General features: G+C 39.0%; 1 protein-coding gene across 6 annotated transcripts in view; it reads right to left on the bottom strand.

Annotated features, from left to right (window-relative positions):
- The window catches only part of LOC131240212 (splicing factor U2AF-associated protein 2), a 41,420-nt gene extending 26,464 nt beyond the window's left edge, over nt 1-14,956 (bottom strand). For 2 of the 6 annotated variants that reach the window (XM_058238331.1, XM_058238330.1), the window contains exons 1-7: nt 14,788-14,917; nt 12,263-12,373; nt 11,098-11,232; nt 10,757-11,028; nt 1,760-1,948; nt 1,395-1,487; nt 1,136-1,174 (exon numbers count right to left, since the gene is read on the bottom strand). In XM_058238331.1, the coding sequence (XP_058094314.1) occupies nt 1,136-1,174; nt 1,395-1,487; nt 1,760-1,948; nt 10,757-11,028; nt 11,098-11,232; nt 12,263-12,373; nt 14,788-14,797 (849 nt within the window). In that variant the 5' untranslated portion in view covers nt 14,798-14,917. Of the gene's footprint in view, nt 1-1,135; nt 1,175-1,394; nt 1,488-1,759; nt 1,949-10,756; nt 11,029-11,097; nt 11,332-12,262; nt 12,374-14,783 lie in introns of those variants that run through there. The other 4 variants (XM_058238332.1, XM_058238333.1, XM_058238334.1 and 1 more) reach the window with 4 other exon arrangements.
- Nucleotides 14,957-17,785: the final 2,829 nt, after the last annotated feature.

Genomic DNA, 17,785 nt, shown 5'->3' with positions numbered 1-17,785 from the left:
TGAAATTTTTATTAAAAGCCACCAAGGCAAAGGTCGAGGAAAAGAATACAACCCCAAATCAAAACTTAAACAAGGCCAAAACTTTACAGTCTTTGACATCCTTTGCCCAAGCATCCCAATCTAGAACATTTCTTCTAGACTACCAAAAAACCTCCTCCCACAGGCTTTTGCTATTAAGGAAGCACCTTCTATTTCTTTCCTTCCAAATGTTCCATAATGTTGCTCTTTTCTTCTTCTTTTTTACGTTTTTTAAAGGTAACACTACCAAGGATTAAACCCTGGATCACTCACACACTCTACACCATCTCTACCAGCTCATAACACTGCTAACAAGACCAAATGCCATATAATTAATTCATCCTTGCCTATCACCCTTTCTTGCCAAGTCCAAAAAAGAGTAGATACTGAAGAAGGCATTACCCATGAAACTTCAAACAGCATCCAAAATGCCTCCCATACTTGCCTTGCAAAAGGACAATGAATAAAGAGACGATCTATCGACTCTGCATCATTCATGCACATTAAACATATGTTGGGAAGAATCATCAAACACTTCTGAAGATTATCTATGGTTAGAACTCTCTTTCTCCCTACTAGCCATGCAAAGGCCGCCATGTATACACAAGAATGAATGTTCACACACACTGATAAAAAAGGGTATCAAATCATTGCCCATCCTTTGATTGTCCATGCCTCTCAAGAAACATTTTGATTGCACAATCCCATCTACCAAGCAAATTTTGGGAGAATGGATGCTCAAGATTGCCCATATTGTAAGAGGGATCCTGCAGAAGGAACTCCAAAATAGCATATTTTACTTTACTTAAAATCAAAGAAGTTTTACTCAATTGTGAAAGATAAATCTTGGACAGAGGCTCACCAGATATGGGAAACCTAATTTAAAACTTCCCAAGGGTCCAAACAGTGCCTAAGTGTTGTTTCCAATAAGAAAGAGAGAATATAAAAGGATATAATCTTCAAAGTGTGCGTGTGTGTGACTGTGTGTGACAGGGAGAGAGAGGGGGGTGTAAGTATCTGTCCGCATTTTAAGTGCAATGTGCAAGTGTACACTCAAAGCGAACCATGATCCCAGAAAGTTATTGGTAAGACAAACAAGAAAAATCATCCTTCTCACCTCCTTTATAATACCACACTTGGAAAATACTTCCACCACCTGCCAGGAATGTTTGAATCAGTGTCATTACCAGAAATGTATAATGCAAAATTAGAAAGTGAAATGACATTCAACCACTGATTTACCAAGAAATCATCTTCTCTGTGTAGTCCCTAATCTTATGCATACGTGTGTGCTATATATAACAGTGTAATCTAAGAAGACAAAACAACCCTGTGACATAAAGGTGGTGAGTGTTAAAATAATGACTGCAACTTACCTCCTCAGCAGTAACATCATCAGGCAATCCATTCACATAGACATGTGTATTGACTTTCAAATCAAACCAACTATCTGGAGGTTTATTTGCTTCCTGTTAAAGTAAGATCTCAAATATGTCAGCATCACTCTCCGACATATGTTTAGAGTGCACATCCTCAACATAGATTCACAGAACCGCGGCATTTCCAAAAGACAAGTGTTCTTCACTTCCCTAACATCCCAAAATTCATGATGATTAAATCAGAGTTCGACGGTGTAACGGTACTGGAGGAGAAACAGAGAGTACAAGCAACTAAGCAGGAATAAAGAAATATTAAAAACAAGCAAATCAGATAAGTTAGCATGAGATGTGAAAGAGAGAACCTTTTTTTCAGTCTCCTTTTCAGGCAACTTTCGCTTCAGCACAGGTTTGGCTTCTGCTATATCAGCAGTATCATTTGTTTCTTCCACTGTAGAGGTTACCTCAGCATTTGATGTTGCAAAGACCTCCTCCTCATCCAAATAAGTCATATCTTCTAATTTATATTCTTCACTTTTACAAAAAGAGCTATCCTAAAATTTTGGAAGAAAAATATCCATAAGATTGCCACCATGTATATTAGCATCTTAAAATGCAAGATACTGGAAAGGGCCTGAAACTAATAGATTCAGGGGTAAAAACAAATTTGAATGAAGACATGCACTGTTTCCTTGTGAACTGAAAACAAAGAAGCATTCATTAATTAAACAAAAAAACAAACATCACAACAAATAAAAAGGTAAAGAAACAGACAAATAAACAGAAAAACCAAAGTATCTTACATATCCAAGTAAAATCCAATGCCAGTCTTAACCTAACTGAAATTATATTGAGTAGGAGAAGACCATTTGATGAGATTTCTAGTCGCCATCATCATCATCTGAGCCTTATCCCAATTAATTGGGGTCAGCTACATGAATCTTATTCCGTCATTCCACTCTATCAAGGGCTAGACCTTCAGTTAGACCATAGGTCATCAAGTTTTTTCTTACTATCACCAACCATGTCCTTTTGGGCTTTCACATTGCCTTTCTAGAGCCTTCAACCTGTACCCAGTGTTCGAAATATCGGTATCGTGTTACAATCACATCCTTGGGATATAGATACATATCGATTATCGCACGGGAAATACCGTTTGGATCAGGTAATTTATCACACTTTTTGAGAAACATGGGGGAAATGGTTGAATTTTTCAATGAAACTTCAGGGATTGATTAAAAAAAGACCTTAATACACACTTTTAAATCATAACATCTCAAAAAAGAAGTGCACATAATAGGTTTCCTTTGTATAGGGTCCTAAGCTATGCACTATCTGACTAGACTAATGTAACTATATTCAAATTGAATGCATAACATTTAGAGTGTATGTGATGATCACTTCATCAAACACTCCTAAATACTTCGAAATTAGTCTCAATTGACAGGTGGTTGATGGGGAATTTTGAAAAAAAAAATAATAATAATTTTTAATTAAAATTTTATTTTTATTTTTCGAAAATTGACAAGGACTTGACAAATCAGTAGATCAGCCACATACATGCTTGATTTCATGTTTGAAGTGCAACATTGCAAGCAATTTGGGAGAAATTGGAGAAATTCAAATTTTCCCAAATCGACCACCTACACTCAAATTTCGAAATTAAGTGTATGTGATGACCATTTCATAAAATACTCTTAAATACTTCAACATTAGTCTCAATTAATAGCTGGTTGAAGGAAATTTTCGAAAAAAGCATGGAGAACATGAAGAAACAATGGATATTGAAATCAAAGCTCCAACTCCACAATTTTTCGTGCAAAAAATGAAGAACTAATGGATTTGTAATCATCGACACCAATTTAACATAATTTCGACCAAAAAAAAAAGGGATCGGAAATTGAAAATGCTCACCGGATCAAACATGCAGGATATATCGGCACTACCTGTGCGTTTCGTATCACAAAGGTGGGATACAAGATATATCGTGGGATATATCGGCTGATATCGCCGATATTTAAAACATTGTATGTACCAACACGCTTCTTGATCTCCATTGCAAATGACTAAATGATGCAGGACATGAAAATTAAATATAATATGCGAGATTTCAGGCTTAAGATCACATTAGTTCAAAAACAATTACACAAATTTCATATCCCACATGAAAGTCCAAACATTCAATTAAGGGGAATCTATGCGGGTCCAGGCCTACACATAATAGAGCTGGATCAATAAAAATTATGAACCAAACAATACTCAAAGATAAGAAATAATCATACACACATGCATAGTAATCAGTCCATAATCCAAGGGATTCAATCGGGGAACCCTAGGATAAGAAAAGGGGCATAAAATTGGAGATTTGAGTAATTTAGGGTTAGGTTTATGGATTTTGGGCGAAAGCAGAGTGAAAGAGAGGAGAGAGACGAACCAGAGAAGTACCGCACACGTGGACAACAACAATAGCCCAAACGCACGTGCGTGTGATCCCGGCCGCACATGTGTGGGACCCACTATTCAAAAAAAGGCCACCTTGGCCCTGGTCGGCTAGGGATGGACTCCAAAACCCCCAAATCTCAGCTCGATCCGATGTACGGTTTGTGCGTGGTGCTCCGCTGAAGTTTCAACCCACCTATAGGGTCAGATTCTGAAATTTTGCTGTGGGGAGGAGAATTACTGCAATAGATGATTTATTTAAAGTGTAGATGATGGGGTGAGATGAGAAGAAGGGATGGTAGAAGATGGGTAGTAGAGATGGCGATGGATGGGGGCGAATTGGGATAAATGTGGCTTCGCACCACGATAGTTAACCCTTCGATGAAGGGAGGGCTTCGCACCCAATTAGGCTTCACAACTCAAAGAGTAGGAAAACACAGAATTTTTATTAATCTTCAATGGAATCAAAAGAACTAAAAGGGGTGCCTATTTATAAGAAAACCCTATACCCCAAAACTCGCGCCATGTGCACAACCTATTACTTGGCGTGAAGTAAACTAAAATAAAAATTAAACAAAGAAATCTAAAGAGTTCATGATGTTTTAGATAATAACAATAAGCAAAACCTAAAATATGAAATCAATCCGACTAGTGGGCCCCGATCATGAAATCCCATAATGGGCTTTACTTGATTATCGATCCCACTCCAAGGAACCAAAACTCTGTCTTCTAGCTAGGGGGCCCTCTCTGGACGTCGTCATCAATCCAAATCGACGGTGGGGCCTCCTTCGTGCGTACGTGTGTAGGGGGCGGCGCGCATACGCGTGTGCGCGTGATGTCCCCATCACTAAACCATCTATCGACTTTTCCTTATCTTATTACCTATTAATGCTACTTCTAAGTTTCCTCAAATACATTCATTTCTAATTCTACCCTTCCTCGTCTTGCCACTCATCCATCCCAACATCCTCATTTCAACAACAATCCTAAGAACATGTCATTGCTTAACTGCCCAACATTTTGTCCCATAAAGCATGGCTAGTCTTATAGCTATCCTATAAAATTTCCCTTTCAGTTTGAGTGGTATACAATGATCTCATAAAACTGCAGAGGCACGTTGCACCCAACTTGAATTCCATGCACAACATCCTTCTCAATCTCTCCACTCTCATGAATTATTGACCCAAGGTATCGAAAGTGTTCATTTTGGTAAGGAAACTTCTTGGTCAACAATCTTTAATCAATTCCTTATTTTCATTCCTATTTTTACTAAAATTGCACTACATATACTCGATTTTAGTCCGACTAATTTTAACGCCTTTAGATTCTAAAGCATCTTGTTCATACCCGTTTCGGTTGAGCCCTGTTTCGACCAATCAAGGTCATTTGCGTGTGATCTATACAGATACGCATGGAGCAGTTAGAGGATTTCCTGCAGATATGTACGGTTATGTCTTGGAAAGTGGAGCCACAAAGTATCAATTACGGCCGAATGTTATTAAAGCGGTCGAGAGGACTAGCAACCGAGCTTTAACGATTAAATGACAGTTGGTAAGCAATCGAGTTCGTGCGGTCGCTTGACAGGTGGCTAAAAGAGGAACAAAGGAATAGAACGTGAGAAGTATCCAGAAGACAAGTAATGGAAAGCAGTTACCATAACCATCGGAACGTGGCAAGAATCCAGAATGGTTGGATTAGAGCTATAAATAAAAATGGATTACAATAAAGAAAATCGTCTCATACCAAACCAAATCAATTATATTTCAAATTACCATTTTCTTTGCATTCCATAGTGTAATCCTTTACTTTTCCTGTCAAGTAAGTTGCATTCCTTAGTGTAACCATTTACTTCCCGAACTTGTTATTCTACCTTCCGTAGTGTAATCGGTATTACTAATTAAGTAGCTGGTAACTTTTAGCTGCAATTTTGGGTCTACGCTCATACGCTGGATTTAGTTCTACATCGGGGATACGTTATTCGACAGTTTGCAACGGCCGACTGTAAGAATTTCTTTGTTTCATTTAATATGTATCGAAAAGTCCTTTCGTAGAGAAGGCAAAGGAGTAACCCATCTTCATAGGACGAACCCCACCATCTGACTATCGCTTGATCCATTTACACAATGAGCAAGTGGCTGAATAGGCGGTCGATATCTCCAAATCTCGATCATACTCTGTGTATACCTATCTTGGCGCTCGGGGTCATTGTCGTTCAGTTCAAATTGGAGCCGCAAATCCAATTATGGCACCCCCGCATACATTGTGTGAGAAAACAACGGTCGAACACATCTCTCCACAAATATAGCTTTGAGTTTACATCTTTTGCTTGTCTTGTCAATCAAAACCACATCATATGCAAACAACATGTACCATGGGTTTTGGTGAATAGTCAAAAATTCAAGCTTTAGGTATCCATTTATGGTGTTTGCGTGGACCTTGGATACATATTAACACCAAGATTGCTTTGGTGAAGTTATTTTCATCATTTTTTATCATTCAGCATTATCTTTTAGGGGATGCAAATAAGGATACATTACGAAGGATATTCTAGTTTAACTGCTAATTTTGGGGAAAGTAAATTTTAGAGATTTTAGTGCAAATTTTGTCATTAAGGCCGGTTTGATTAGAGAGAAAACCCTGAAAAACCGGGCAAAAAAAATCAATTCCCCTTGTGTAACAGTTTCCTGCTTCCGAAACCCAAAAAAAGGGGGAAATTAATTTCCTTTTCATATCTTTCCTCAAAAAAACGAGTAAAACCATTATTCCAAGAAAAAATGTTAGATATAGAGATATTCCACAGTTGCGAGAGACAACTCCCAATGCTTGACTATTGACCTTTTAACATTTACATGAAAACAATACGCATAACCAAACAATGGAATTATTACTGGATTCCATAGTTTTCTATGTGGTGCAACTGCCAACCTAGTTATCAAGTCAATGAGATCCCGACACCCAAATCACACAAAATGGACAAGATTACACCGACGAGAATAATGGAGAAAGGGAGAAATAATTTTTTTGATATCAAACTTCTCTTACAAAACTTAAGAAACTCATGCTTAGAAAATCAGCCCCCCATATCTCCCACAATTAGCAAATTGCAATTCTTGATATTTAGGCCCAAAATCTATAAATAAGCGGTCCAAAATCAGCACATGTTAGGGCCTATGGTAGGTTGGGGGCCTGCATCATTCCCCCCACATTAGAAAGATCTCAACTCCAGCAAGTTAGACACTTCATACTAATAGAGGCTTGGATCCATTTTTTTCAATTCATCACCTATCATCCATGTGCATTCAGAATAAGACTTGTTATTCCATTTCACCAAGTATTACTTGTATTAGACCCGTCAAGTGTCATAGTCTTCATGTGCAACACCTGTTCTCTTTTTATTCGAGAATTGTTTATCCATATCGATAATGACTTCATCTTGCATGTCAGACACCTTGCCATGGGGGGTGTCTGACATTAATTTTCAGGTTTACTTGTGAGATGGGAGAACAATAGATAAGGTCAGTGTACGCAATATCGATACTATCGGCCGATATATCGGCCGATATTATCGTTATCGCTGTCCAGCGAGACGAAACCCGCACGAAACCACTCGGAAGTTCCAAAAAAGAGAAAAAATGATTTTATCGTGCGATATATTGTAGGATATCGCCCCATTATGATCGATATCGTGGATATCATCGATACCATCACTCATCGTTGGATCTGTGGGGTTCGTAATTACCAAAAAATCATAAAAAAAAATATTTTAAAAAAAAACAGAGGAAAAGTTGGAGGGAGGATTTTAGTACCTGTAGACTCAGATTGCATGATCGGAGGTTGAATTTGATGGGCCACTCCATCAACGGCGGTAATTACGATTTCCCTCTTTATTTTTTCTTTGAATCCAACGGAGACTTCGCATCAAAACGAAGATTTCGGCAAAGGGATTTCTACAACCGAGATTTCGACGAGAAATCGCGCGTATTGAAGACAAGATTTGAGATTTTTAGGGTTCGGAATCTCCGGAACCCTCTTCCCTCTTTCGAAATGCGGCTTCCTCCGCTGAAATCCCTTTAGAAATCCGATTGCGTACTGAGTTACTCGTACGCTTTGATGTACTGATGAAACTCAGTGGGGCCCACTGTTAATGTATGTGGTTTATCCACGCCGTCCAACTGTTTTTACAGATCATTTAAGGGGTTGATCCCAAATTTTAAGCATATCCAAGCTGAAGTGGACCACACCATATGAAACAGTGGGAATAATGATTTCAACCGTTGAAAGCTTTCCAGGCCCCACAGTGATGTTTATTTGTCATCCAACTTGTTCATTAGATCACAGAAATAAGGATGAAGGGAAAACATAAATATAAGCTTGATCCCAAACTTCAGTGGCCCTCAGGAATTTTTCAATGGTATATATTCAATTGACACTGTTACCCATGGTGCGGTCCATTTGAGCTTTAAATGTGCTTCAATTTTGGGATCGAGCCCAAAAACTATCTATTAAAATGGATTGAAGGAGTCGATAAAATATATAAATCACAGTGGGTCCCACGGTTTTTACTAAATGCATAAAATAAAACGCACCCGTAAATGCACTCGGTGGATTGGTGCTACATGAGAAACTAACTTATTGGGTGTTACGCTTGATACAGGGACCACGTCGATGAGATGTTGTAGATCCACTCTGTTCATTCGTTTTTATAGCCCATTTTATGATGTTATCCAAAAAATCAAACACACTAAAATATCAGGTGGACCGCACCACATCAAACAGTGATTAATGAACACTTACCATTAAATGATATGCATCTGCTTAATTTTTCTGGTGTGGCCCACCCAAAATTTATATCTGCTTAATTTTTGGAATAATATTCTTAAATTATATGAAAAAATAAATGGACGGCCTGGATAAAATATATATACAGCAAGGTGGACCCCACGAGACTGGCTGATGTACCACACAGGTTGTGTTGTAAGAAGACGAGCGCTGACGCTCCGAGTTATACAAATGGTTCAAATGAGATCAAAGTTACATGGGCACATAATGATGTATTATTATATCCACTCCGTTCATCTATTTGGCGAGATCATTTTAGATCATGACCCTAAAAATAAGTCATATCCAAAGCTTAAGAGGACCACACCACAAATAGTTGTGGGAACAATGATTCTCACCATTAAAATGTTTGTAGGACCCACCATAACATTTATTTTCCATTCAATCTGTTCATGAGGTCACACATACCTGGATGAAGAGGAAAAAAAAATATCATATTGATCCAAATCTTTTGTGACCCCAAAATGGTTTCAATGGTAGACGTTCAATCCTCCACTACATTTTGCAGTGTGGTCCACTTGATAATTGGATCTGACTTATTTTTCAGCTCAAGTGTTACGACTAGCTTGCCAAATGGACAGCCAGTTTGGATATAAAATATACCTCATGATGGGACCCACAAAACTTGTTGACATCAACACACCAAGGTGATGTGTGGTACACAAGCCGATCCACTTATGCGGATTTCCTGGAAAGCCTTTGGCAGGAAATTCGCATTGGAAACCTAGGTGGGCCCACCATAATGTTTGTAAGAAATCTACCCCGTCCATCCTTTTTGTGAGCTCATTTTAGGACTTGGGACCAAAAGTGAGCAAGTTCCAGGACTCAAGTGGGTCGCACTAAAGGAAAAGGTGGGTAGGGAAATTCCTACCGTTAAAACCTCCCCGGGTCGACAGTGATGTTTAAATGCCAGCCATACCGTTTATAACGTCATTCCTACTGAGATGAACTGAGAAGACAAATATTACCTGATTTAAAACTTCTGTGGCCCCACGAATATTTCAATTGTTTACGTTCAATCTTCACATTTTTAGCACACTTGAGTATTTGATCGGCTCATTTTTGGTACCATGTCCTAAAATGAGCTCACAAAACAAATGGGTAGGATGGATTTCTCACAAACATCACGGTGGGCCCTATCTAAGTTTCTAGCGCATGAAACGGTATAGGCCACAACGTCCCTATCATTTATATGTATATTTATCCATTTTTATTTCTTTTGTTTTTCAATAAATTGGTTGTGTTTTCATACATGTCTTCCATACATTTATAAATGTCATGCATTCAATTTAAATATAGTTGCATTAGTTCAATTAAACATCACATAACTTAGGACCTTATACAAAGAAAATTTATTATGTGCACCTTTTTTTTTGAGATGTTATGATTTAAAAGTGTGTATTAAGGTCCTTTTTAACAATCCATGAAGTTTCATTGAAAAATTCAACCATTTTCTCAATGTTTCCCCATGTTTCCCAAAAAGTGCGATACATTATGCGATACAAACGATATATCCAGTGCGATAACCGATACGTATCTGTATCCCAAGGGTGCGATACATAGCGCGATACCGATATTTCGAACACTGGATAAGGTACTTTCCCTTCTGTGTAACTTAGAAATTAAAATGTAGCAATCAAAGGTCAGCTTTCTCGTTAGTTAAGATTTTTAAATCATTCTTATCAGGGTTGGTTTCCCGGTTGGTACAATTATGGTTTCTATAAGCTACAGATACTTGTTCTATGTTCTGGGATTGTGCAATTCAGTCTTTGAATATTGGAATACAATTCAGTTTCTGGTGTCTCTACCAAACCCTCGCATTTGAGTATTTTTATCCACATCACCATTTCACACAAAGAGGTCCAATATAACATAGCATAAAAGAAGCAGAGACATTCAAAAGCAGCAGTCTCATGTCGCAGCAGTCTAATGTCTGGTCTAGTAGACACTGCCACAAGATCGTGCATGAAAATGAAGGTATAAAAAGCCAGACAACTTTTCAATCACGCTATATCAGACTCTGAAATCAAAATGGAAATGGCAAATATATAAAGCTCAAGCAGATGCAAAACTCAACTACCCACCTGAGGAACCCATGCTCTAAGACCACGGTCCCATTTGTAAGTAGTACCATCGTCATCCGTGAATTCTTCCTCACCATCTGGAGGCGTGAGAGGCCTGTCATCAGCATCAGCCTCTGATCCTTCCAATATATCCTCTCCCTTCAAGTCCTTCGGTTCATAAACACCACCAACATCACCTGACCTAGCACCGCGCTTCAATGCCTCCGCTTCAATCTCTGCCTCTCTGACCTCCTTCTGCCATTTAGCAAAATCGTCATCAGGGTCGGAGGCCTCTGCACGGCAAGTCACATGGTAAGAACCTTCTCCCTGAAGACTATACTGAGAGTTGGAGATGCCCTCACCTGTTGTAGAATAATCAGGTGCACTTAAAGGCATCCCTGCAAATAATTCAGGAATCGAGGACAATGGCATCCATTCGCTTCTCCCTTCAGACCATAAGAGCGTACTTTTGGAGATGTACCCATTCGAGAAATGCTCTGCCCAGGTGAAGCAAATATACTAAGTAGAACGTTCAATAGCTTGTTAGACCATTTGAACTTTGAAGTTTTGAATATGATATAGATGGAACAAGTTTCCTGAAAACATGCTACCGGTTAATGGTAGAATTGAAAATAAAAGACACTGATAAAAATGCTACTGGTTAATGGTAGAATTGAAAATAAAAGACACTACTAAGATTCAGAAATGACGAATTGAATTGGAAAGAAGAAAATTGTCATGTAACACCTAGAGACTACAGAAGCCTGTATGAGCCTCAAATACAAGCTTTGGTTCAAATGTTTCAGTCCCTTGAACATGTGGGTTTTCACCATCAGTGAAAAAGAAAAGATGGACTTTTGTTACAGTTTCAATATTTACAAAAACATATGGTAAAATCTGAGACTCACACCAGGTGAAACAAGGACAATAACTCCCGGTTACCCAACCAACTGAACCAGCACTCAAGGTTTCATGAATTACACCAATGGTTATGTATTCAAATGGAATTTGATAGGAAACAACAATTAACTTTGAATAATGGATTAAAAAGAATGTTTGTGAAAAGAATAAAAAAACACTAACGATTTCAATATGAAGAATCGTGGCATTGAACACCCATGAATTCAAGATCTAGGAATGAGCCCTTCAAAAGAACAGGATTTCCAAAAACAACCTTCATGTTTTTATTACAACTTCCATATTCACTTTCTTCTTCTTCGTCTTCTTCTTCTTTTTTTGGCCTGACTTTGCTCATGTAATGCCATAGTCAAAACCCACAAGGCAAAGAATAGGACCAAAAAAGATACTAAATTCAAACAATCAGACCAGTTAAACTGATTCAGTAGAAGGGACATGGTTCATATACAAAAAAAATGTGCAATTGTATGTGTGTGTACTAGAGGTGGTGGGATTAGAGCATGGGTTTTTGACTGGGCTTCTTCAAATCTACTATAGACAGATGGCTGGGTAGAGAAGTAGAGCCTCAGAAGAAGAAAATAAGATACGAAGTTGATATGCAGAACTCACCTTGCAATTCTGAAAAGGCATATGGGCCTACATGTTCCTGGTTCTCCCCAAGTATATACCACCCTACTTCTGCAATAGTTTCAGAATTTACACCACAACCATTCTCAGTACCTAAAAAAATAAAGAAATGCAGCTTATCTATCTATTCTGCCCATAAATCTGGTATCGTACCAACCTTAATTCACTATGTGACAAAGCAGAGGGGAGCATGATCCACAATCCTGCTTCCCCTCATACTAATGAAATAATTGCTGATTAGAATAATATGAAGCAATGAAAAGAAGAAAACAGTTCAATGAAAACGATCTAAATCATTCTTCAACCAAACAATTAATATTTAATCCTATCCACTGCCCCTGTGTGAGCTATACCTGGAGGTGCTTATCAGGTTGGCCCCGCTGTGGATGTGGCCTAGCGTGAATACAAGACCATATGAATGATCCTATAGGAAAAACTCTTCCAAACCAGAAAAAGGGAGGGGGGAAGAAGAAAGAAAGGCCAACAGTCCACATTCAATGTTCACATCCAGCCATTAGGATAGTCCAACTAACCCAGATTTTGGTTCAGCTCACATCCATGGTGGGACCTGAGTAATTAGGAACTGGATCTCGCACATGTGTGCAATGTGTACAAGGGAGCAGCAAGTAGGGCATAATCAGGATTCCTCAACAACTGAAAACTACAAAACATGACCATCTTTCGGCGAGATGGAACTTTTTTGCCCTAGATTTTTCCTCAAACATGAACATATGTTTACCCCAACCACAAATATATTCTCCCAACCTTTCCAATTCAACTATATTAACTAGGAGCAATGATCCAATAAGAATTCTTCAGTGAAAACCAGTGTAAATTCTGTGCATGGCAAGTGGGCCCACCTGATATTAATGACGAGACATTTGATAGGATCACCCACAAGACTTGCAAAATGTATGCTAGGAGTAGGGCCAACTTTAGCCTCACCCTGACCACCTATTTTCCAGGCCCTTAATTGGATGGTTGCGATCATCTGATCACGGATGAGCACCTCCCATCCAACAATCTCTGATGACTCAGGGAGGCCCAAACTGGCCCCAAAGAGTAACTGGAGCCACAAGAATCCTTACCAGATAAAATTGCTATTAGAGCAAATACATATCCCTCCAACAACAATGGTCGCATTCAAATTCGAGACAAGAAATAGAAATTTTCCAATAATTTGTATCCACATGCACATGAATGATGACACATAACCGTGCTGGCATACCTCACACTAACTATGGAGGTTCCTTTGGCAAACCGAGAGCCACATGGTGGGACTTTAATGAGATCCAACCGTTCCATCAGGTACGATGCCTCATGTTAACCCTTGAATCCAGAAATCATGATAATCCAAAATTCAGGTTGGCCACAACATCAGAAACAGTTGGAATGGAACCCACCATTAGTATTGTCTACAGCCAACCATGGTGTTTATACGCAATCCAATCCATTCATCCGATGTGCCTCATCAGGGTGAAAGAATTACCCCAAAAATCACAGTATTCCAAGGTGAGCCATACCACATCAATTTAGAGTTTTAGGTACATTTTTTTAGGGTGGCCAACTTGAATGTTGAATTGGCCTGATTTTTTGCATCAAGGCCAAACAGGGGTGGTGTACGTGATGGACAGTGCGGATTTCATGCACGTTAAGTCATGTCCCCATGTTATAAGAGAAAGAACCCCAGTGGGTACCCAGCACAAGGTACACAAGTGTTTTCCTAATTAGAGTTCACAGATGAATTAATCCAATTCCCAATTACATTACAAACACTAATGTAAGTTTTAAACTTTCAGCTGTAAGATACTTACGGGTCGTTTGGATGGTGGTAAATGGTTTAAGTTGTAAATGATTTACTAGTAAATCACTTAAAGGCTGTAAATGATTTACAGCCTGTCTGTTTGGCTTTAAGTTGTAAGTGATTTACTAGTACATCATTTACAGTGTTTGGATAGCCTGTAAATGGTAAATGAAATCTGCCTTGTAGGCTTTCAGTCAAAAAAAAAAAATAGAACCGTTGCCATCTCCTCATTTACTAGTAAATGAAAACTCACCTTTTTGCTGGTAAATGAGAAGAGAGCTTTGCTAGTAAATCATTTACAAGTAGTAAATCAAATTAGAGCATCCAAACACAAGTATTAAATGATTTGCTAGTAAATCATTTACTACTTGCCCCATTTGCCACCATCCAAACGACGCCTTACAGGGAAGTGACTTCTCACCCCAGACCCATGAAGTTTCCTGGCAGTTTTGCCTGTAAGGTGAATTTCCTCTCCCAAACACTACCTGTAAGTCACTTCCCACTTAGAGAATTTACAGGCATCCAAACGACCCCTAAAATCACACTCGAAAAAGCAATATTAATCAAATAAACAAAGCATTTCGCCGTTCTGAAAATTAGCGTTTCTACAATCTTATAAGGAACGAATATGAATATGCATTTCATTTCAGAAAAGGAAAAAATCGCGAATGAAAATTCAAGAATTAGAAAGAAGGAGAGATACCTGATTCCATCGGAATTCGATGGGAAGATTCAAACGAACCGAATCGTGATCTGAGCAGCTGAAAATTCTAAACTGGCACGATGGATTAGGGTTTTCTCTGTGGGCTTTTGTCTTTTTTCTTTTTTCTTTTTCTTTTCTTTTTTTTTCTTTTTTTTTTTCCCGATCGCCGAGGGTTCGAGAATGGGAAGAAGGTACTTAGAGGGAAACGGATTGGCTACTCCCCTGCCACCAGCCAATGGCTGGTGGTCGGTGCTCTGTGGGCCCTACCATGATGTATGTATTTCATCAATACCGTCCATCTATTTTTTCAAATCATTTTATGATATGAGACCAAAAATTAGTTATATATCAATCTCATGGATCACATTACAGGAAACAGTGTTGAATGAGCGTGAACCATTAAAAATCTTTTGGGGCCATAAAAGTTTTGAATAAAGCTTATCTTTGTTTTTTCCCTTCATCTGGAGCGCAGGTTAGAAAGACCGGGAATTTTATGATCCTCGACCGGAGTATACCACAATCTACTCGGCTTTTCGGCTACAACATGGAGTGTTTCAGTCATTTGGACCGTTGGTCTAGTGGGCCTTCACTCAGACCATTTCTGTGGTACTCATCGAAACCTTCCATTTTTTTATTATTTTTTTTTGGTCCGAAAACTCGAATGGGAGATGTGATACAGTGGAGCCAGGAACACAGAAATATGGTAGAGTCGTCTGGAGGCGATTAGGCCATGTTGGCTGTGATGTGTGAGCTGTGGGGCCCACCCTGATGTTTTTATTTTATATCCACACCATCCGTTTTTAAAACTCATTATAAGGAATTATTACAAAAATTAAGAAGATCGGAAGCTCAAGTGGACCACACCACAGAAAATAGTGGCAACAATAACACCCACCATTAAAACCTTCATAGCACCTACCATAATGTTTATTTATCATCACGTTGATGAGGTCACAAATACCTATATTAAGGTAAAATACAAATATCAGCTTGATCCAAAAACTTTTGTGCCCCCGGAGGTTTTTAATGATGGGCATTTAATTATTACTATTTTCAGTAGTGTGGTCCACTTAAACTTAGGATCTGCTTCATTTTTGGGTTCATGCATTAAAATGATATGAAAAAATGGATAAACGGCCTTGATATAAAACATATACTTCAGGATGGCCCCACAGCGCCCAACGCATCACATACCACCGCTGGGGTGGTGTTGGCAACACTACCTAGCATCCGAGTTTTCTTTCCACCCAACACGTCGCAGGTTTTTTTTTTTTTTTTTTAACACACGCACACACACCACCCAGGAGGCTACCACCAAATAAAGTGCAAGGACCCAAACACCTTGCAGTTTTTTTTTTGTTTTTTTTTTTTAAGCCCGTGAGTACACCCACTGTCAGATCACACTTCACTGTTAGCCACCCCCAGAAGGTCATCGATGCCAAGACCTCGGTGTTGAAACGAGATATCTTTCACCCAGGCCACCACACCAGCGAAGATGCGGATTGCGTACTGACAGCGAGCTTTGTGGCCCATCATGATGTAGGTATCATATCCACGCCCTTCCATTCATTTTTCTATACTATTTTACAGTGTGAGCCTAAAAATGAGATATATCCAAATCTTATATAGACCACTCCACAAGGAAGAGTGATGATTGAACATTCACCATTAAAAACTTATTTGGGACAACAAAAGTTACAGATTAAGCTGATATTTTCGTTTTCTCTTCATCCAAGTGTGCTTGACATAATCAACAGGTTAGATGACAAATAAATATTACAAAGAGCCTTAGAAAGTTTTTAATGGTGGGCATTCAATAGCCATTGTTTTCTTGTGATGTGGTCCACTTGAGATTCGGATCTCTTTCATTTTTTTGGCTCATGCTCTATAATTAGAGTTGTACACGAGTTGAACCGAGTCAAGCTTGGCACAGCTTGGCTGGGCTCAACCAGTAGATAATCTCAGCTCGGATCAGTTTAGTCAGCAACTCAGGCCAATTCGAACCAAGTTCGAGCCTATGCAATATTTTCTCAAACACATAAAGTACATCTTCAAATTTTCACAGAATGCAAAACAGTAATAGCAGTTTACAAGTATTTCATCAAACACTTGGCGGGCAACATCAAAATCATGATTTGAGGACAGATTTATAATGTAATTTTTTTGGTAGTGATTTATTTCGGATCGATTCCTTCCTCGGTACTAGCCAATCACGCAGAGAATGTATGCACCCGAAAAACTTATCATTAAGTTATTTCATCAAACAATTGGCAAGCAGCATTAATATTAAAATAACCGAGTCGATTCGAGTTTATGTTCGATCCGAGTCTAGTCGAGCTTGGGCAAGCTCAAACTCGGCTCAAAATTTTTTCGAGCTCTAAAAATTAGCTCGACTTGGTCTGAATTCAATTTTGAGCAAAGGCGGGTCAAGCTTTTCCGAGTCGAGTCGAGCAAGTTGATCGAGCTAACTCGACTCGTGTATAGCTCTATCTATAATGATACGAAAAATAGATTGACGGCTTCCATAAAACACATATATATCATACGGGGCCAACAGAGCACTGTCAGTAGCCACCTTGTTGCTGACATTGTCAGTACGCAATGTGCATCCAGTGAGCCATCGATATTTGTTGTCCATCTAGTGATAATTGTTATACATTGCTTTTGTTTCTGTAGACACCCCACCCAGGCTAACATCTTGAAGAGGCAAGGACAATCCACGCCATGATCAACAATCCAAACCCGAAACCCTAATCGAAACCATACCCAAACCCGAAACCCTAATCCAAACCATACCCAAACCCGAAACCCTAATTCGAACCACACCTGAACCCGAAACCCTAATCCAAACCATACCTAAACCCGAAACTCTAATCCAAACTATACCCGAACCCGAAGCCCTAATCCAACCATACCCGAACCCGAAACCCTAATTCAAGCTCTTAGAACCCCCAAACCCAGCCCGAAGTCCCAAATCTATGACCTATTCGAGCTAGGT

Source organism: Magnolia sinica, chromosome 3, assembly GCF_029962835.1.
Source record: "Magnolia sinica isolate HGM2019 chromosome 3, MsV1, whole genome shotgun sequence".
Classification (NCBI taxonomy): Eukaryota; Viridiplantae; Streptophyta; class Magnoliopsida; order Magnoliales; family Magnoliaceae; genus Magnolia; species Magnolia sinica.
Note: the sequence above shows the minus strand (reverse complement) of the source record. Positions and strands in the feature narration are given on the sequence as shown.